This window comes from Rhinolophus ferrumequinum, chromosome 17, assembly GCF_004115265.2.
Source record: "Rhinolophus ferrumequinum isolate MPI-CBG mRhiFer1 chromosome 17, mRhiFer1_v1.p, whole genome shotgun sequence".
Classification (NCBI taxonomy): domain Eukaryota; kingdom Metazoa; phylum Chordata; class Mammalia; order Chiroptera; family Rhinolophidae; genus Rhinolophus; species Rhinolophus ferrumequinum.
Window position 1 is genome coordinate 23,559,567 of NC_046300.1, and position 18,258 is coordinate 23,577,824.

Below are 18,258 nucleotides of genomic sequence, written 5' to 3' on the forward strand. Positions count from 1 at the left end.
AGATACTATCAAAAGATATTAGGGAGTACTGGGCCCATTAATTTCCCAACTTAAGATACCAACCAGCTAAAGAAAGGAGCATCTCACGCAGAAGGACATGACTCTGGAAAAGTGATAAATATAAAAAAAACGCCCTCCCCCACCACCACCATCAAATTCTATTATTCTGAAACTAACCCTTTATATTAATGAGGAGTAACATAAATTAGGTCATCAGCTTTCAAAAGTACTTCTTGGTTAAAAGTATGGCCACGTTCCCAAAGTCGCCAGATACAGCACAGCTCATGTACAATTTGAGAAGGATATACAGAAGTAGATCCAAACTGAAATTCTCATTTCCCTGAGGAGCAGTCAGATGATCCCCACTGGGTTTGACTAATAAGGATCATTTTCATGATTGGGGGGACTTTCCAGGCCCGCATGAATGGTGGTGTTGTATATTTAGAATGCTGCTATTTTCAGATTCAAAAGCACAGAGAAGAACTAATGTTGCTTGATCATTCTAGTTTCTCCAAATTTGCTTAACCATGAAAATCCTTCATAAAACCAAAGTGTTCTCCCACGCACCGACCTACCTCAGAGTTTTCTACTGCTTATTAGGTTAAGGCTCACAGAACCTGAGAAGTCCATTTTACGTGCTCCAGTTCAGAGCTGCAGCCAACGTAAAGGTTTCTCTTTTTTTCTTCTTCCAGGTACAGAAAAAGCCTCCACAGAAGCAGAATGAGGAGGGTCACTGAAGATTTTGCGTTTCCTTATTGGAATATTTACTTTACAAATCTCCCAATCTGTTATAAATGAAACATTATGTGAAATTCTGAGAAGAAGGCGGGGATCCATGTTAAGCCCTAGGGCTCCTCACAAACACTTGAGGACAAGTTAATAAGTTAAATTTACTATATATGCTCCTCATACTCTTAACACCAGTGAATAGGAAGCAGACGCCATGGCAGATGGGCCACCTTGACTGTACTGATAAGTTTGATGACAAACTTTAGAAAAACAATTTTACCTTGTACACTTAAGTAGCCTGCACTTTGCCGCTTTTGAAATAAAACAAAACCAACCCAAGCAAAAATGTCTCAGGCGACACGGCTGGTCACAGAACGGTGCCAGAAATCCGGCGCAGGACGTTGCTAGCAAAGGAATGTCATCTTTTCAATATGGAACAAGGAACACAGCTCTAATTGGGCAGGCCTGCCAGAACCCCAGCTTCTCCCCTTCACCCCAGACAATGCTAGTATTGTCCAGGCGGGAATGCACAAATCCCCTCCTCTAGAATTTTTTCAGGGATGAGTTCTAGGCTCTGCAGCACAAAATTTCCCCTATCTTGGCATTGCTTGTCCATATGAGACATCCAGCCATGTCTCCTGAAGTGGAAAAATACTGAACAACAACAAAAAAGGCACAGTGCATAAAAGGAACAAGAGAAATTCCAACCCCAAAGAAACTATTATGGTAAGAGAAACTCAATAACAAGGAAATATCTAGAAAGATGTGTGATTTTCATCACATGAGCGTTGTGTTGGGATACTATGATTCTTGTGCTTAAGGACACATATTTTTGGTACAACATGAAAATAGAAAACTATTTCATCTGGTGTTCCACAGAAGAGACAGCAATCTGTTTCCAAAGCTGGAGGAAGAACTGGCTTTGTAGGTCTTAATAAGAGACATATGTCAGTCTCCAACAGCTTGCTTGCCGAGGCGATTTTCTGGAATGATTCTGGCTCCATGTGATGTTTGCCTTGTGGGCTGACACTTGAATCTAACCCCTGATAAAGGTCTAACTCTACTGAGTAAGGCTTTCCCAGTCTCTCAAAATGTCAAAACAGAACATACGAGAAATATGGAAATGTTTAGAATCACAGACTTTAAAAAGAGTTTGATAAGGTTCAGGAAAAATTCAGAAACGCATCCAAGTTGGTTTCCATAATAACCATTTCAGTAACAGAACCAGATTATAAAATCAAGGGCACGGATGGTAGATTTTAGTCCCATAAACTCTATTTTAGTTTCCTCATCTGTGAAATGCAGGGGGAACAAAACCTGTTCTACCCCCTTCTCTAATTGTTATGAGGATCAAACACAAAACCGAAGGCAGGAACTATTAGCTCTCCACCAAATTCATCATTTCTTTCCATAATGATAGGTCTGTACCTGGGTACATGGCTACATGACATCTCTTGCAGTTGGTTTTGGTCATGTGAACAGTTTTAGTCAGTGATGTCTGCCACTCTAGGCTCTTGGTTTTAAGAAGCAGGTATGTTGCCACCTCTACCCTCTCTTTCCCAATCCAGATAATGCTAAGCACCTAGTAGATGCCAAACCGTAACATTGGAAGGAGCCTGACTTCCGAATCACTGTGTGGAAGGGAGAAGGTACCAACCAGGAATACATGCCTTGAATTGTTGTGTGAGAAAGAGAGAAATTCTGTACGAAATATTACACCTTTTGCGGTTTTCTTTTTTGTACTGTGGCTAAGCGCAGCCTCATTTAATTTCATATGTGAAAGTGCTTTTAAAACACTAAGAGGCAATCTAAATGTAAGATATTTTTATTATTTCTATGATTTTATACAGTTACACAAGTGAGGAGAGAGGCAACCGTCCAGAGTGGGAAGGCAAAAGGCTCACGGCTGTGCCCTCATGAAGAGAAATACAGGGGCTGATAAAACAGGATGCTCTTCCCAGATGATTTCACTTATTACTTCTCTCCAAGAGTTCACACAGGAGAAGGAAATACAGAATTGAAAGCTCTCTATTTAACCTCTGTAGTAAAAGGTTTAGAAAGACAGAAGGCTGAAACACTCATCTCCCAAAAGTAACTAAATCATTATCTATGATGGTGTAAATTTTACTTAAACAGAAATGATTCTCGGTCATAATTTATATCGCTCTTGGGAAACCCCAAAAGTATACTTCTACTTCTCTGACAAAAACACATTTTTGTTTTTGTTTGGTGTAATGGTAATACATTGTCACAATTCATTTTTAGATGATGGTTGGTCCCTAGGACTTTGTAAAAGCAACTTATTTTGCTCCCTACCCTCCATTTGCTTTAAATCAGAAAACAGAGTGTTGACTTTTGGTGATTTTTTTCTTTTTTAATGACCAAACCATGAAACAGACTTGAGACCTCATTGGGAGGTGAGCCATTTTCAAATCAACAGGTTTGCTATGAATACTGGGAATTCTTTCTCTACTGTATGTCAGACGTAAAATCTTTACCAAAAATTACAGACCTTTAGTTTGTTTGATTTAACAAAAACAGCAAATGAACGTGTTCTTGATATTTTAAAACAACAAAGTAAGCATCTAAATAAACATTTATGAACTTCTAACTATTAAAAGATTTATAAACCACTTAAAACCACCAAATTAAACAAACTATTATCATCCAGCCAACATTAAAAAAATTAAATAAAAAATACAGGGTTGCTTGCTAATTCAGAATTCGCTTCTTCACTTCCTGTTTATTTATGTACCAGAAGGGAAAAAAAGAAGACAGATTTTCCTGTCTTTTCAACCCAAAATGATTTCTCAATTTAGAACAACATTTGTCCAGAAGAAGAAACAGGTTTTTCCTTGTGTAGGAACTAAAACTAGGCTAAGCCAGACTGCGATTTGAGCTGTTTCGATGTTTCAAGATATGGAGGTAAATTCTAGATGTTGAGATTTTTATTTTCTTTACAGCACTAAGAGCCTACAGCATTCTTGAGTATATCATTCCAGTTGCCAGTCCTTAATATTTTGCTTAAAAGACAACCTCAAAGAGAACAGATCTTTTGGAGTGAAGGGTTAAAACTCAGAGGTGGAAGGTAGAAATTAATAAGCAAATGAGTTGGACTTTGGCCATCAAAGGCCTTGCCCTGTTTAGAGAATTTCATAAGTTTACATGAATGTGTCATTACAAACCTTATATAATGAGGTGCAATTCATTATATAACTAGAATATATAAACTTATACTATGTGCTTTATCACATAGTTATATATGCTTTATTGCATGCCATTCATTACTATATATTTAGATTTAATTTTTGATTAAAAAAAATTGAGGCCCTACTATGTATGGAGCATTATGGTAGGCATGGGTAATAAAATTGTGACAAAGGTCCAGCTCCAGCCTTCTTGGAGTATAGCGTGTGACAGAAGAGGCTGATATCCAACCAATGATTCCACACATAATAATTAGTTACAGTTGTATTAAGTGCTACAAAGGAGAACAATAGGAAATGTAAAAGAGGGAGAATTAATCTGGGGGTTCCAGAGGAGGCTTTTCTGGATAAATGATGTAACAAGTCCCTTTGAGCATCTTTAATGCCTGGCTGATCCCCGGTTGCTTGCACAAGGCTATGCAAAATGGCATTGACAGAATGTGTGAGTTTCCAATTTTCCACCTAATTCTTCATAGGCTAATTCAAGTTCCCTTGCTTTCAGATTCATTTTCAAATTTTGCATGGAACACTGCTGTCCCCTTCCCCATGTGGAAAATGCTCACACATCTATAAAACTGTGTCTTCTATAAAGGCTTCCCTAAATGTGTCCGAGGGACGTGAGGCTCCTTCTCTGAGCCCATCAAGCCCGCAAACCACAAGTGTCATAGCACATGGTACATGCACTGTGGGTTTCCTTGCCCATTCATTCATCCATATATTCAATAAATATTTACTACATACCTATTATTTAACAGGCACTGTTCTATGTACTTTCTAAACATTGGGACACAACACTGGGAACAAAATACATGAAAACCTTTCATTTCTATACCTAGAGCCTGTCTTATAGAAGGTGTTTAATAAATGTCTGATGAATGAGAGAATAAATTCTCCATCGTTGGTCGATTTTAATAAGGAAAATAGCTCTTTGGGTCTATGAGGGGACCTACTGCTCTGTGTGGTTCAAGGGCTATAATAATGAACTTGATGGCAGGCTTCATAACTCACTTGTAGCTACTACAGCATGCAGACATTGTCCTGTTTGTGTTATTGTCTTTATGTGTAATGCTGTTCTTGGGACTCAATACTGCAGCAGACCCCTAAACAGAAGCAACTATCAGGGTGGGCAAAATCAAAAATATTCTCCAAACAGAGCATCACGTTCATGTTTATCCATGCCAATTAAAAACAAAAAAACAATGTCATTGTAAATGGCCTTGGCCAAATAAAATCACTAAGCACATTTATAGTATTTAATAGACGTTCTAAAATTAAGTACAGACATCTATCTTCCTGGTTGCAAAACTTTTTGTGACTGAACACACTACACTACTTGCTGTCTGCCAGGAAAAAAACAAAACAAAACAGCCCAGCCGCCGAACACTGTCATGGAGATGAGGGCCTCCCTTCTTCAGGGGCAAGGAAAACAAAGGCAGATGAGAAAATGGACAAAATTAGCCCTGAGGGACCGAGGGGGCTAGTGGAGTTTAAACTCTTAAAGGCTGCTTTAAATAGAAATCTACCAACGTGACCTTGAGCAGGCGTTTCCTCTGCGCCCTTGTGGAGAAGGCACGCCATCATGGCTGCACCCGGCCGCACCCCAGGGGCTCTACTTTGGGCTGGACAGTGGCTCCCAAATGCTGGCTTATGGATGGGAAGTTTCCACCCATCAATGGCAAAGCGGAGAGAACAAGGACAAAGCACCAGTTGGGAGCATGCCCGTGGGTGGGTCTTATCTGCTCACTGACCCTTCTTAGGAAAAGACTGCCTTGTAAGCTCTTCCTTCTATGTTTTGTTGCAAAAATGTCATTTCTTTTATGAAATGATCAAAACAATAGGGTTGTTTTTATTTTAAGTATGCTCCCTCCTGTTTTTGTTTTGAATTTGTTGCCCCATGAAAGCCCCAATCTAGACCATAAAACACCACTCCTTTCCTACCTTCTGTTTCAAAGAGGCTGAAGCAATGGGGTATTTTCCAGCAGGTATAGGATTTCAATCCTCACCCTAGCGAAGGCTAGCTGTGTGACCTTGGCCAAGTTTCTTAACTTCTCTGAACCTCAGTTCCTTCATCTGTAAAATGGGGATCATAAAGCCTAGCCCCTGCAGGGCTGCTATAAGAATTAAATGATATACGGATATAAAATGCCCAAGTTCCTGGGGTAGAGAAAGTATCCAACGAGAGTAGTTTTAGTCTTCTCTCTACTTGCCCATGGACTTGCAAACATCAAGGACTCCCATGCCAGATGAGCCATCCCTAACAATAAATCAGTTTAATTGTTGGTTTCACTGCTTTAGTGTTTATATTTGGCATAACACAAATACAAACTTGTGGATTTGCTGTCACTTTGCAAATGTGCTGAGGCCTAGAGGAGTTAATGAACACAGAGGAGAGGGGAAGAAATGGCCCTGCAATCCAGTGTTCAGTGTCCACCCTAAAATGCTTTCTTCTCTTACTCACACAGCTGGTTCCTTCTCAGCCATGAGATCTCACCTGACCCCCTATCAAATCAAGTACCCCTCAATTATTCTTTACCCAACCATTCTGCTCATTTCCTTCCAACTTTGAATTGTGTCTCATTCTGCCCCCTTGTACAAGACAGTGAGCTCCCATAGAAACTTGTCTGCCATGTTCATGTTGTATCTCCAGCACCTGATATAGACCCCGAAACTTAGTAGGTATTCAATAAAATATATGCTAAAGGATGACAGGATAGTGACTATAGTTGTCAGAAGACACTTACCCATGACAGTAGGGAATAATGGAAGATAATATATAATCAAATGCCAGCTCTGGTATACTCATCCTTTTGCAAGCTGCCTTTGTCACTTTTCCCCTTAAGGGGTAGAGAGGCTATTTCTGCACCTGCTGAATCTAGAGTTGACCCTGTAACTGGTTTGGCCAAGGGGACATTAGAAAATGTGATGCAACCAGGGGTTTGCACATTCTTACTGATGAGAACCCATCCACCACCAGGCTAGGCTAAGGGATGGCTAGGCTAAGGGATGAGAAACAACAAATCCAGTCATTCCACGAAAGCCCCAGTCATGTGAGTGAGGCCATCCTACACCACCTGGCCCAAGTCAAGCCATCCCAGACAAAAAGACCTGCACAGAATTGTAATAAATAATAAATGTCTGTTGTTTTAAGCCAAAAAAGCAATTGGGTTATGTGTGAAGCATGAAAAGCTAACTGATACAGCAGCTCATAGAATACATTCCAAAAACGACTCCAAAATAAGATGCTAGGTGTTTCCGGAAGTAGCTCACTTCTAAGAAAATTGCTGCTTTCTCTGACTTTGCATGATAAGAAAGTGGGAGCTGAGTGGGAACAAGGAGATGGAGGAATACCAGGCAGGGAAAGTGGTCTTGAAGGTCCCGCCATGGAGTGCTGGACAAGTGGACATCAACTATCATTTGGCAACTCTTCTTCAGCAAGTGGGGAAGGGAAACAGCAATCTCAAGCCTCTAGTCCACCAGAACCAGCTGTCCTGCCACGTTTGGCATGACTGCTTTGGGCTATCAGTTCTGAGTTTTAGAAATTGTAAGAAAGGACATACCACCATGTACTTTAGCAGAGATCAGGAAACTAGGACCAAGGGCCAAATGTGGCCCACTGCTTGTTTTTGTAAATAAAGTTTTATTGCAACATAGTCATGCACATTCTTTTACACATATTGTCTATGACTCCTTTCATGTTACAATGGTAGAGTTACAACAGAGACCATATGGCTTTCAAAGCCTAAAATATTTACTATCTGGTTATTTATAGAAACGATTTGCCAACCCCTTTACTAGAGTAAGCAGGGGAGGTTCCATGGAGTGATTGGGTCTTAACCTGAGTCTTGAAGGAAAGAAGCAGTGTTTATTTTGGTATAAGGAATGGATAATTGCTGAAAGACCATTACAAGAAAGAATACTAAGATTATAACTGACATTAAATCACTGTGTGCAAAAGTCATTGTAAGTTAATAATACAAACAATAATTAAGCATATATACCATTTACTATGTATCATTACTGTAAAGTATTATTCTACATGCTTTATAGTAATTCACTTTATCCTCACAGCAATATAATGAAGTAAGCAATATTATTATCACCATTTTTCCAAACGAGAAGAGAGACAGTAAGAATTAAAAATGCTTTCCCAAAGTCACAAAGCTAGCAAGTAGCCTAGCTAGGATTCAGATCCTGGTATTCTCCCTCTAGACTCCATACTCTGAAAGGTACAAAAATGGAAAGGTAAAATATGATGGAGGCTAAATTGTGCATAAATTCTAGTGATGAACAATGAGACTGTTTCTTACAGACACATGAAAATCAGCTTTATTACTTTATACTGTTAAACTTTGTTGGCTAACCATACCACATGTTCATCGTATGTACTCTTTGTCCTTTGCAAAAAATTGTCATTGCTCAGCTGGAAATCCCCTAAACGGGACATCTCTATTGTGCCTCTAGTGGTGATGTTGCCAGGGTGATGCTGTGTCAACACAGCAGCCACTGGTGATTCGTAGGTGGACCACAACCTATTCATTAAATTCTGAGGCTGAGACTGCCACCGGGTCCTAAGGAAGACAGAAGGTTCTCTTCCCCAAACAATAATCACTAAGGTTCTCCTGGTAATGAGAGGCAGAAGCCACTTCTTTAAGAAGGGCATTATTTCTGAAAGATATCAACTGGGAGTTGAAAGATATGGGAGTCCTACTTTAGAGCAGCGACTCCAAGCCCAGAGCAGTGATCTCTGATCTCTAGGCAAAGGATGGGCCAGTTCTTATAGGTCAACCAGGGGCCCAAGGGTACCTGCTGGTAGCCCAAAATGGTATCATGCATGGGACCCATTATAAACAGCCAAGTTAAATATACTTGTATGCAGAATTCCAGAATAGAAGTTGTTTCTTGACTCATTACCTTATTATCTCAAGGAAGAGATTCCTAATAGACAGTTTCTAATAAATTAACCTTGACACACTAACAGAGCTTAAACTGATACACCTTTTCTAGAGGGCATTTTGGCAGTTTGTATCAAAAGCATTAAAAATGTACAAAGCCACTGACCTAGAAATGCTACTTCTACTAATTTATCCCAAGGAAATGATCAGATACATACCTAAAGGTTATACATTAAAGCATTAGTTATAATAGAGAAACATGGAAACACCCTAATTGTACAATAGTAGGGGATTAGTTATGTAAATTTCGATATAAGCATAAACCACTACATTAATGGTACAACCATAAAAACTATACATTTGTTAAAATGTTGGTCATAGAAGACTATTAAATTAAAAAAACAAAAACAAAAACAAAAAAACAGGTTACAACCAGTATGCAAGACAAAAATTCTATTTTTGTTAATAATAAAAATAGCAATATCCACATATGCCTAGAAAAACAGATTTAGTAGGGCTTTTTCTCCCAGGGTAGAACAATGGTTGTTTTAATTTTGTACTTTTTTTTACACAATACATTCTGCATTGTATTGGTAAATTTTAGAAATGATAATAAAAGTTATTTTTCTCTTTTCTGGCTATTATGTTATACTTTTGCATTCTCATTTTTTTCAGTTCTGTGAATTTTGTCACTGCTTTTTCCCAGTAAGCTAAAATGCAGCCCAGTCTTTCTCAAGGGAGTCCACGTTTTCAGAGACCCACCAACAAGACAAAAATCCTCAAATTTGACAACTGGCTGGCGAGCGCATCTAAACTTACTGGGCTTATAACTCAGTTAAAAAGATATATTATAACATGACTTGGAACAGCTTAACCAAGTTTATCAAAGTTGCTTGTGCTGGTATGGGTTTTGTTTTTGTTGGGGTTTTTCCTAAAAAGAGTCAGAATCCCAAATAAAAACAAGAGATTCAGGGAATTAGCTGACTAAGGGCTGATTGAAACAGTTTGTACCACGCAGATTGTGAAACAGCTTAATACTCAGGGCCCGGAATCTGGCAAGAGAAGAGACACACTGGATAATTTTGTTTCCCAGGACATAATGGGAGTAGGTAAACTAAGTTATAACATACCTCACTGAGATGTCTGAACATGAAATGAGCTAAAAATTTTCCAAATAAAGGAGTGTCTTTTCATTTAATTCTCGAATGAGCATTAGGAAATTATTTCTATGTTGTACAACAAATAATTTATATATTGGACAAAGTGAACTGGTATTCTGCTGAAGACTTCCCAAACCTCAGGATAAATTTAAATGGATTAAACTAGGGCTTACTAATAATAAACCAATAATTAGAGGCATAAATGTTTCACTTTTTATCCAGCTGCCAATTGGTTGCCGTGTTAACTTTCCTGACCACTATATCTGAAGCTCCCAAAGGAAAGGGAATTCCTTTACAACAACCAACACAATCCCAGAGTTCCAGAGATGTGCCTGAGTCTTTAAGGAATTTCTTCTCTAAACTGGCCCTACCCTGTAAAATAATATATGTTTATTCAAATGATTTGAAAGAAGGAAAAACGCACATAATTTCTTTGAGGGGCTGAGGGACATGTATGTGTTCATTCAACCTACATTTTTAAGCATTCACTATATGCCAGATTGTGTGTGGCGTGCTGGGCAATAAAGCTAGAGTCCTATCCCCTTTGTGTTCACAGGAAATTAGACATGCAGTATGAAAGACTGAATGTACAAATGACCCCAATTTTCCTCCCCCTGTACTCCTGCCTCTTATCATGAGACTTTGCAGCTCCTTGAATTAAGACATTAAGTTTATGTTCCTACCTCTTGAATATGGACTGGCCTTATGACTTGCTTTGGCCAACACACTGTGCCAACAGCACCAACGTACTATTCTGAGCATAGGCCTTCAGAGAACTTGTGGCTCCTCTTTTCTCTTTTGGAACTCTGCCTGTGCAAATAAGCTAGGGCCAAGCCAATGGGAAAGAGAGACCACAGGGTGGAGAGCTGAGGGTTCCCAGCCAACAGTCAGTAGCCCTAGAAGCAGAGTCAGCTTGCTAACCTGCAGCTGACCAGAGATACACAATGGAGCACAGCTAAGACCAGATGAAGCTCCTGGAGGAGCCTGGCCTAAAGTATTGATCCACAGAATTGTAGGCTAAATAAATAGTTATTGTTTTAAGCCATTTGGTTTTAGGATGGTTTGTTACACAATAGTACCTAACCAATACACAAAGTAACAAAAAGTGCTAACTTCGACAAACCAAATACAAATGCCATGAAGCACCTGAGAGCAGCACCTGTAATACTATTCCAACATGTTTATGATTACCAATGAATCACGCAATTTAGATTATAAACAACAGACCTGAACATCCATTGGGGCGAACAAAAAGAAACGGTATATCTAGGGAAGGGCTGGCTCAAGACAGCCGTAGTTCCTTTGAAAAATTATCGGTGGATGAGCTGGATTTGCCTGTGAAGTCATTCTTTGTTTCTTTTCTCTTTTTTAAAAAAATAAGCTATTTCACTCAATTAAGCCTGTTGGACTCGATAACAATTGTCTAGCTTGATTCAAAGCAGCCATATCCTCTCTGACACATGTTCAGCCTCCACTACTCTGTAGGCTGGAATTTTAAATCCAGTTCCCTGAATTTATGACACACATACAGTAGCAAGTCCCTACAGGCTGAAAATCAAACTGTAATTCAAAGGCCACAGGGCTGAGGAAACAGCCAGAAGATAAATCCCAATTTCAACCTTGGATTCTCTGCAAGTTGATTCAGTGGACTGTCAGTCATATTTAAAAATAAAATAAAACTACAAAGACACCAGACAGCATGTTTTAAAGAGAAACGGGATGATGATTTTCAGAACTCCTTCAAAAGGCTCCTGTTACCTGAAAAGAACTGTCATGTGTTATTTTAAGGGTCCTAGAACATTTGGCCCCAATCAGTCATTTGCAGAAGTTTCTGAATTTTTAACTAATGAGATATAAGGAAGAAATGAAACCATCAAATGCAACCCAGCTCACCACACTGATTGGAAGTGACATTACCAATGTCAGAGCAGCTGACTTCTGGAGCTGGGGAGGTCACCTTCATGGAGCACGGGCAGAAGGACAGACAGTGCATCAGGCAGAGCCGTGGGTACTCACCTTACAGCCCTCACAGGCGCTGACCCCATAGTGGTACCCTGACGATTTGTCCTGGCAGACGAAGCAGGGTTTGTACACGCGAGGTGGAGGAAGTGGAGACGGAGGGCTCGGGACAAGTTCCTCAGAGCTGGTGCTCTGTGTTTCAATCGCTACAGTGGAGATAGGGCGGGAGAAGAAAAAGAGAAAATGGATTTCAGTTCATTTCTTTCTCACCAGTGAATTCATAGACCTCTGCCCTCAATTCAGCAATAACATGAGCAAAGACAAGCCCACAAAACCAGTTGTCATTTTAAGTACAGCAGTGGGGAAACCAACGGTGGGTGCTCGACAGTTTACAAAGCAATTCCACGTCTCTCTCGTGCAGCGCACCTCTGCGAGGGAGACGATTTCATCACCATTTTACCCTCATGAGAAATAGAAACTCAGAGGAGTGCAGTGACTTGTCCAAGATCAACAGGGCAGTGGGAGAGCCAAAACACAAAGTCAGATCTTTATAATGCAAACCCCAAGCTCTTTACCCTCTTGTTTCCCCTAGCTTCTGATGCACTTCGAGTTTCAGAAATAACTGGTTTGACCCTGTTGCTCATGTAACCAAAAGCAAATTTCCTGAGGATGAATAAAGAAAACGCCCAAAGTAGCCACTCAGCAAGTATATGTGGAGGACCTCTGGCACAAGGCCATAACTGATATTCATTAATAATAATATTGGCAAGATCTTTGATACTCAAAGACTGCTCACTTAAGAACTTATTAGAAAACATAGTATCAGGCCCCAGCTCAAGCCCATGGAATCAGAATCTGCATTTGAATAAAACTCCCAGGTGACTGAATGTACAACTAATGTTTAAGAAGCACTGCTTTACACTAATGATGGCACAGTCAAGTTGCTCTTTACTCTAGATTTAAAAATACATGATTTCCCCCATCTCACTATTTAACCACCCAAATTCCATGGGAAATAGAAATTCACAGAATTTAAGACCCAAGTATTCTCCCATCCCACCTCTCCAGATTTATGCTCAAAGTCAAAGCAAGACCTGGCCCTATTTCTATCACAAGCAAAAATGCTCATAAAGTATAATCGAAATGGGGAAGGGAGTGATTGAAGTGATCAAATAATGTTCCAGAGTCCTCCACTTTCCAAATCACTTCACAATACACAGATTTTCCAGAGGAGAACATTGCCAGTTGTTCCACTGCTCATAGTCTCCCAGATTAGATATTCTGCTGACTCAGTTGTCCTATAACCAAACTTTCAGCGGGTCAACTCTACCATGTAAATATACTGTTAATCCATCCTGGTCTCCCATCCTGCTGCCACACCAGGCTGGTAATCCACCTCAATTACTGCAATAGCCTCTTCACTATATCTACTCTTATACCCTAGGGCCCATGCTTTAGAAAAGCAGTCAGGGTAATTGCACAAAAAGTTAAAATCAATCCCTCTCACTTACCTGCCTAAAGCTCTCCATTAGTCACCAGTTAGATCAAAACCAACTTTCTACTATATGTTATGAGGCTCTTTGTGACATGGACCATTACCAACATCACCAAACCCAATGATTCTCGCAATTTATTGATTTCTAAACACGTGGCTTCTATTCTGTCTCTTGAATAGGCCAAGCTCTCACACCAACTTAAGGCAATTGCACACTAACCATTTCCCCTACCCGGAAATTCTCAGACTTTCACAAATCTGATTCCTTTCACCTCTTAGATCTGAAAGCAAATGTCACTTTTCTCCGACATGACTTCTCTAAGTAAAACGCCCTATCCCGCTCCTCACTCCTGGTCACTATATCCCATTATTTTATTTTATTTTCTGTAAAACTCTAACTAATGCCTACATTTAGAACGTTTGTTTGTGTACAGTTTCATATTATACCTCTGCCACAACCTCAAATATGGGTTTCATGAAGCCAAGGAACTTAGCTACATTTTTCACAACTGTGTTCCAGGCCTAGAAGAGGTCCTGGCACATAGTAGGTAGGTAATCAATAAATATTTGTTGAATTAATAAACTTTTTCCTTTTTCTTCTTCATTCCAAACACTAAATGTCCCTATAAGTTGTTAAATGATAAAATTGGAAACCAAATAGCTTTCATATACTCATTTGCTTTCTTAAAAATGTAATTAATTATCCATTTGGAATAGAATCAACTATAATTATAGTATTTTCATAATTCAGAAGAATGTTGGAATAAATTCATTAGAGTAGCGCAGGTCTAGTAGATAAATCTATTAGAGTCTTTACTGGTTAGAATTGATTTGGAATGAAGAAAGCCCTAACTCTGGATAGCTTGGCACAATTATGTCAAGTGTTCTATAGATGGTTTGGCATCTGAGATGTCACTAAAGCTTATCAGATCAGCTATCAGGCTGTAAATGTAAAAGTATTCTTCACTCTAATCAACTTCTCTGAAAACAAGTGAGTAGTACTGACATCAAGAAAAAAACAGTACTTGTTAAAAGTACAAAATAATACATTGCTCTTTGTAAAAATCCAAGAAAACAAACACACAATCCTGCACAATGTTTTCACTCCAAGAAAATCACCGTTATCATCTTGGCATATATCTTCCAGACCATTTTTTCTACGCATATAAATGTTTTTGGTTTGTTTGTTTACTAAAGTAGAAGTATACCGTAGATTCTATTTGGTACTTTAATTTTTTCTGTCATGAGTTTAGTTTATTTCCTTGTCAATAAATATTTTTCCCACAAAACATTCCACTAGGATGAACATCTTTGTAGCTAATCTCAGTACATACTAATTATTTCCTTAGGATTAATTCTTAGAAGTGGAATTATTAGTTCAAAAGATATGGTTATTTAAAAATATTTCGTTAGTTTTTAAAATTCATGCTGGTAAACTAACTTCTAGAAAGCTGTGTCAATTTACATTCGTAAAATCAATAAATGAGCCATTCCCTAGATGCCTCTCGAATCTTTTGGATCGGTTCTACTTGTGTGCCCCAACTTCCACCCAAGTATTTTCAACACTCTGACAAAACCCTGTCGTCACCACTATGATCAACCCTGCATTGTGTTCTCCACAGAAGCAGTGTGGAGGGTGTGCGTTCTAATGTCCTACTCGCTCTTGTAGAACAGCTAATCTGGCTTGACTAGGGAAGTTGTAAATAGAATTGTTAGGGCTGGATTCAGCTGTCAGAGCTATTCCCTGAATTTCCAAAGTGGGTGGTAATTTCCATAAATATGCCACTTCAAATACACGTACTTAAGGGAGTCCAGCATTTCACCCTCCTAAAAAGAAGAAACAGAACTCTTGGCAATTTAATACCCAAGAAACTTGGGGCAGAGTACACAAAAAGGGGGAGGCCTCAAAAATCCAAAACTATATTTTACAAAGGTTGGAAAAAGCCTTTTTCTATGGATGAGAGTCACTTATAAACAAATGAATGAATCCAGAAGGCTTTTTCTAAACAGCTACCATGAATGACAATGTTTTATTGTAAGCAATCAACAGTGAGAGCTCTGGACCTTTATTAAGGCTGTGGTGATTTCGCCAGAAATACTATGAACTTTTCCATATCTGTACAATGGATGTTCATGTGTTCAATCACTTATTTTTGCTGAGCAACTATAACATACCAGGCGTCGTGTAATATACTACGGACGGTGCACGGTGTAATCCCTTAGCCTTGACAAGTTTGGCTAATAGAGAGTAAACCAACAATTAAAATATAACACAGTAGTTCCCAAACTTGGCTGTACATCAGGACTACTTGGGGAGCTTTCAAACATCCTGATATGCTGGTTGTATCCCAGACCCATTATGCCATAATGTATTGGAGCTAGGCGTCAGTGTTTAAAAAAAAAAAAAAATTCCAGGTGAATCCAAATTGCAGCAGTTTAGGAGCCACTGATATGATATAATGACAAAGGGGCTTCAAGTTTTAGTCAGACCCAGGAGAAATCAAGGGAGGCTTCTCAGAGGAGGAGACAAGGCTGTGTTTTAAAGAATGAATTGATTCTTTCTATGTGGTTCGAATTTGAATCCTACAAATGCCAGAAATGAATCCTACACAAACATAAACAGAAAAGTCTTATATATGACAAGAAATAATCATCGTCAGAAAAATGTTCCTACTGGTAGTAAAGAATATTTGATTGTATATATTCAAATATCACCGTCAAAATTGGTAATTTGTGGCCTTTATTTCCTCTGTATGGCCTATAACACAGAATAATGCAAAGCAAAAAAAGAAAAAATTTCAGTGCTGTACTCAGATTGCCAAAGCTAGCCTCAAGCAAACATGCCAAAACAAGTTGTAGAATTACAGCCAGAATATGGCTGTAACCAATATAAAAGCAGAACTTGTACTTTAATGCAACCTCTGGCCTTTTTGGTAATGTAGCAAAATACACTTTGACAAAGTTTATTAGCGCTCCTCTTCCACTTCTGTCTCTCCACCCTACCACCACCACCACCAAGACAATGGTAAACAAGGGAGGTAGACAGCTTGATGGCTCCCCTTTGAATAGTCATTTTGGTATTTAAGGTAGCTACGGAGTGCTTGGCCATTGATCTGTTCACTGTCATCCTGCTTAAATCAATAATCTATTAGTCCCTTTAAATTAGAGTTAGATTCATCAAATGCCCTTGAGAGGCCTCAAACATTTTGTTCCGTATTCCAGACAAGCAGAATCAGTCCATGGAATGATAAAATTTTTGCTCAAAAACTCTGCAGGCTCAGCAGACAATGTGTCCTGTATTAGCTCATTCAGCGATCTCAGGCAGGCCAAAAAAGCAGTTTTTAGACTTCCCAGGGGGGAAAGAGGCTTGTGTCATTCAATAAAACAAGTACACTCCAACCATCCTGATATGATTTCAGTTTGGGGAAGGAGCCTTTGAGGAATAATTTGGATGTGCTTTTTGACTCCTGCTTTTATTTATTTTCTTGCTTACTTATTGACTTCTTCAGTTCTCTTCGGTGATTGCATCCCTGACAAGCAGCAGCCTCCGATGTGGCATCTAAACTACTAACCAGATGGGCTGCCTTGCTTCGTCAGGGAATGTCCAAAACAGAGAAACTTCTGCTACTTGTGCGAGGTGTATGCTTGGCTCCGTGGGTTCCTGCCCAGAGCAGAGTCAGCACCAGAGGTGCTGAGGGGGTCTTCACTGGGCTGCACACACGCAAAAGAAGACAGCATGCTGAACCAAACCTGCACGGGCAGAAGCTTCCAGCCTACATTTTAAACCTCCCCATCCCTGCAACACAGAGATGACTGTCACTGAGGAAAACAATGCTAGGATCACTTTCCTTGTATAAAAATTCATAACTGGTCTTGTTAGCCTCAAAGTCAGTACTCCTCAAATTGTGGTCCAGACCAGCAACCAGCAACTGAATTCCTGGGGGTAGGGCGGCAGGCATTTTCTTTAGTGATGTTCAGACTATGGTGAAGGACCATTTCTTATCCCCGACCTCTAATCCCTCCTGGATTGATAAAATTCAATAAAAGCAAATCTCTACAAAAACTATATAAATAAAATGGATCTCTAGAAAGAAGAAATTAAGAACAAGATTCCAAAACACAAGTTCCAATATGAAAAAAATATTAATAGGCATAAAATCACTCTGTCCAATTGTTGTAAAAGTTTCTAAATACTTTCTCTCAATCTCTACACTTATCTCATTGTGGGCTGGCTGTAGGCCATTTAGGAATGGACACCGGTCCACAGATGGCATTTTGAGAAGCACTATTCTCAAGGACTTCAGAGGTTGTTGGCAAAATGAAAACAAACTAAACGAAATCTCCAACGGAGATGGTGCGAAAGTAGCATGCCAATGCTCCCAGTGACACAGCCTTCTTAAACATGGCCACAACTCTGGGGGTTAATGCATTTCCAAACCAAAAGCAAAAGAAAAAAAAAGAAAAGAAAAGAAAAGAAAAAAAATTAATGCTGTTGCCTGTTAAGAGGACTTGGCACTTACAAACTTAACTCACCTGAGAAAACACAGTATAAATGTCCTTGTTGTTACAACACACCTGAGTGTCGTTTAAACACACAGAAAGTCTTCAACAATAGCTCCCTTCACAATTCCTAACATGCTTGGCATTTTTCTAAAGGTTAGATTAAGTAGCAGATACCATTTTTAAGAGAGAGCTCGGTATACAATATTTTTCTTTGTGAGAACTAATTTACTGCTGGCTAAACCATGTTGACAGATTTCAGGATTTTATGTTGGGCCTGATTAGAGGCAGGCAGGCATCTTGCATTATGAAAGCCC

General features: G+C 39.3%; 1 protein-coding gene across 3 annotated transcripts in view; it reads right to left on the minus strand.

Annotated features, from left to right (window-relative positions):
• RARB (retinoic acid receptor beta) overlaps window positions 1-18,258 on the minus strand; it is a 365,838-nt gene that overhangs the window by 122,898 nt on the left and 224,682 nt on the right. For all 3 annotated transcript variants that reach the window (XM_033131759.1, XM_033131761.1, XM_033131760.1), the window contains exon 2: window positions 12,004-12,152. In XM_033131759.1, coding sequence (XP_032987650.1) covers window positions 12,004-12,152 — 149 coding nt within the window. The remainder of the gene's footprint in view (window positions 1-12,003; window positions 12,153-18,258) is intronic.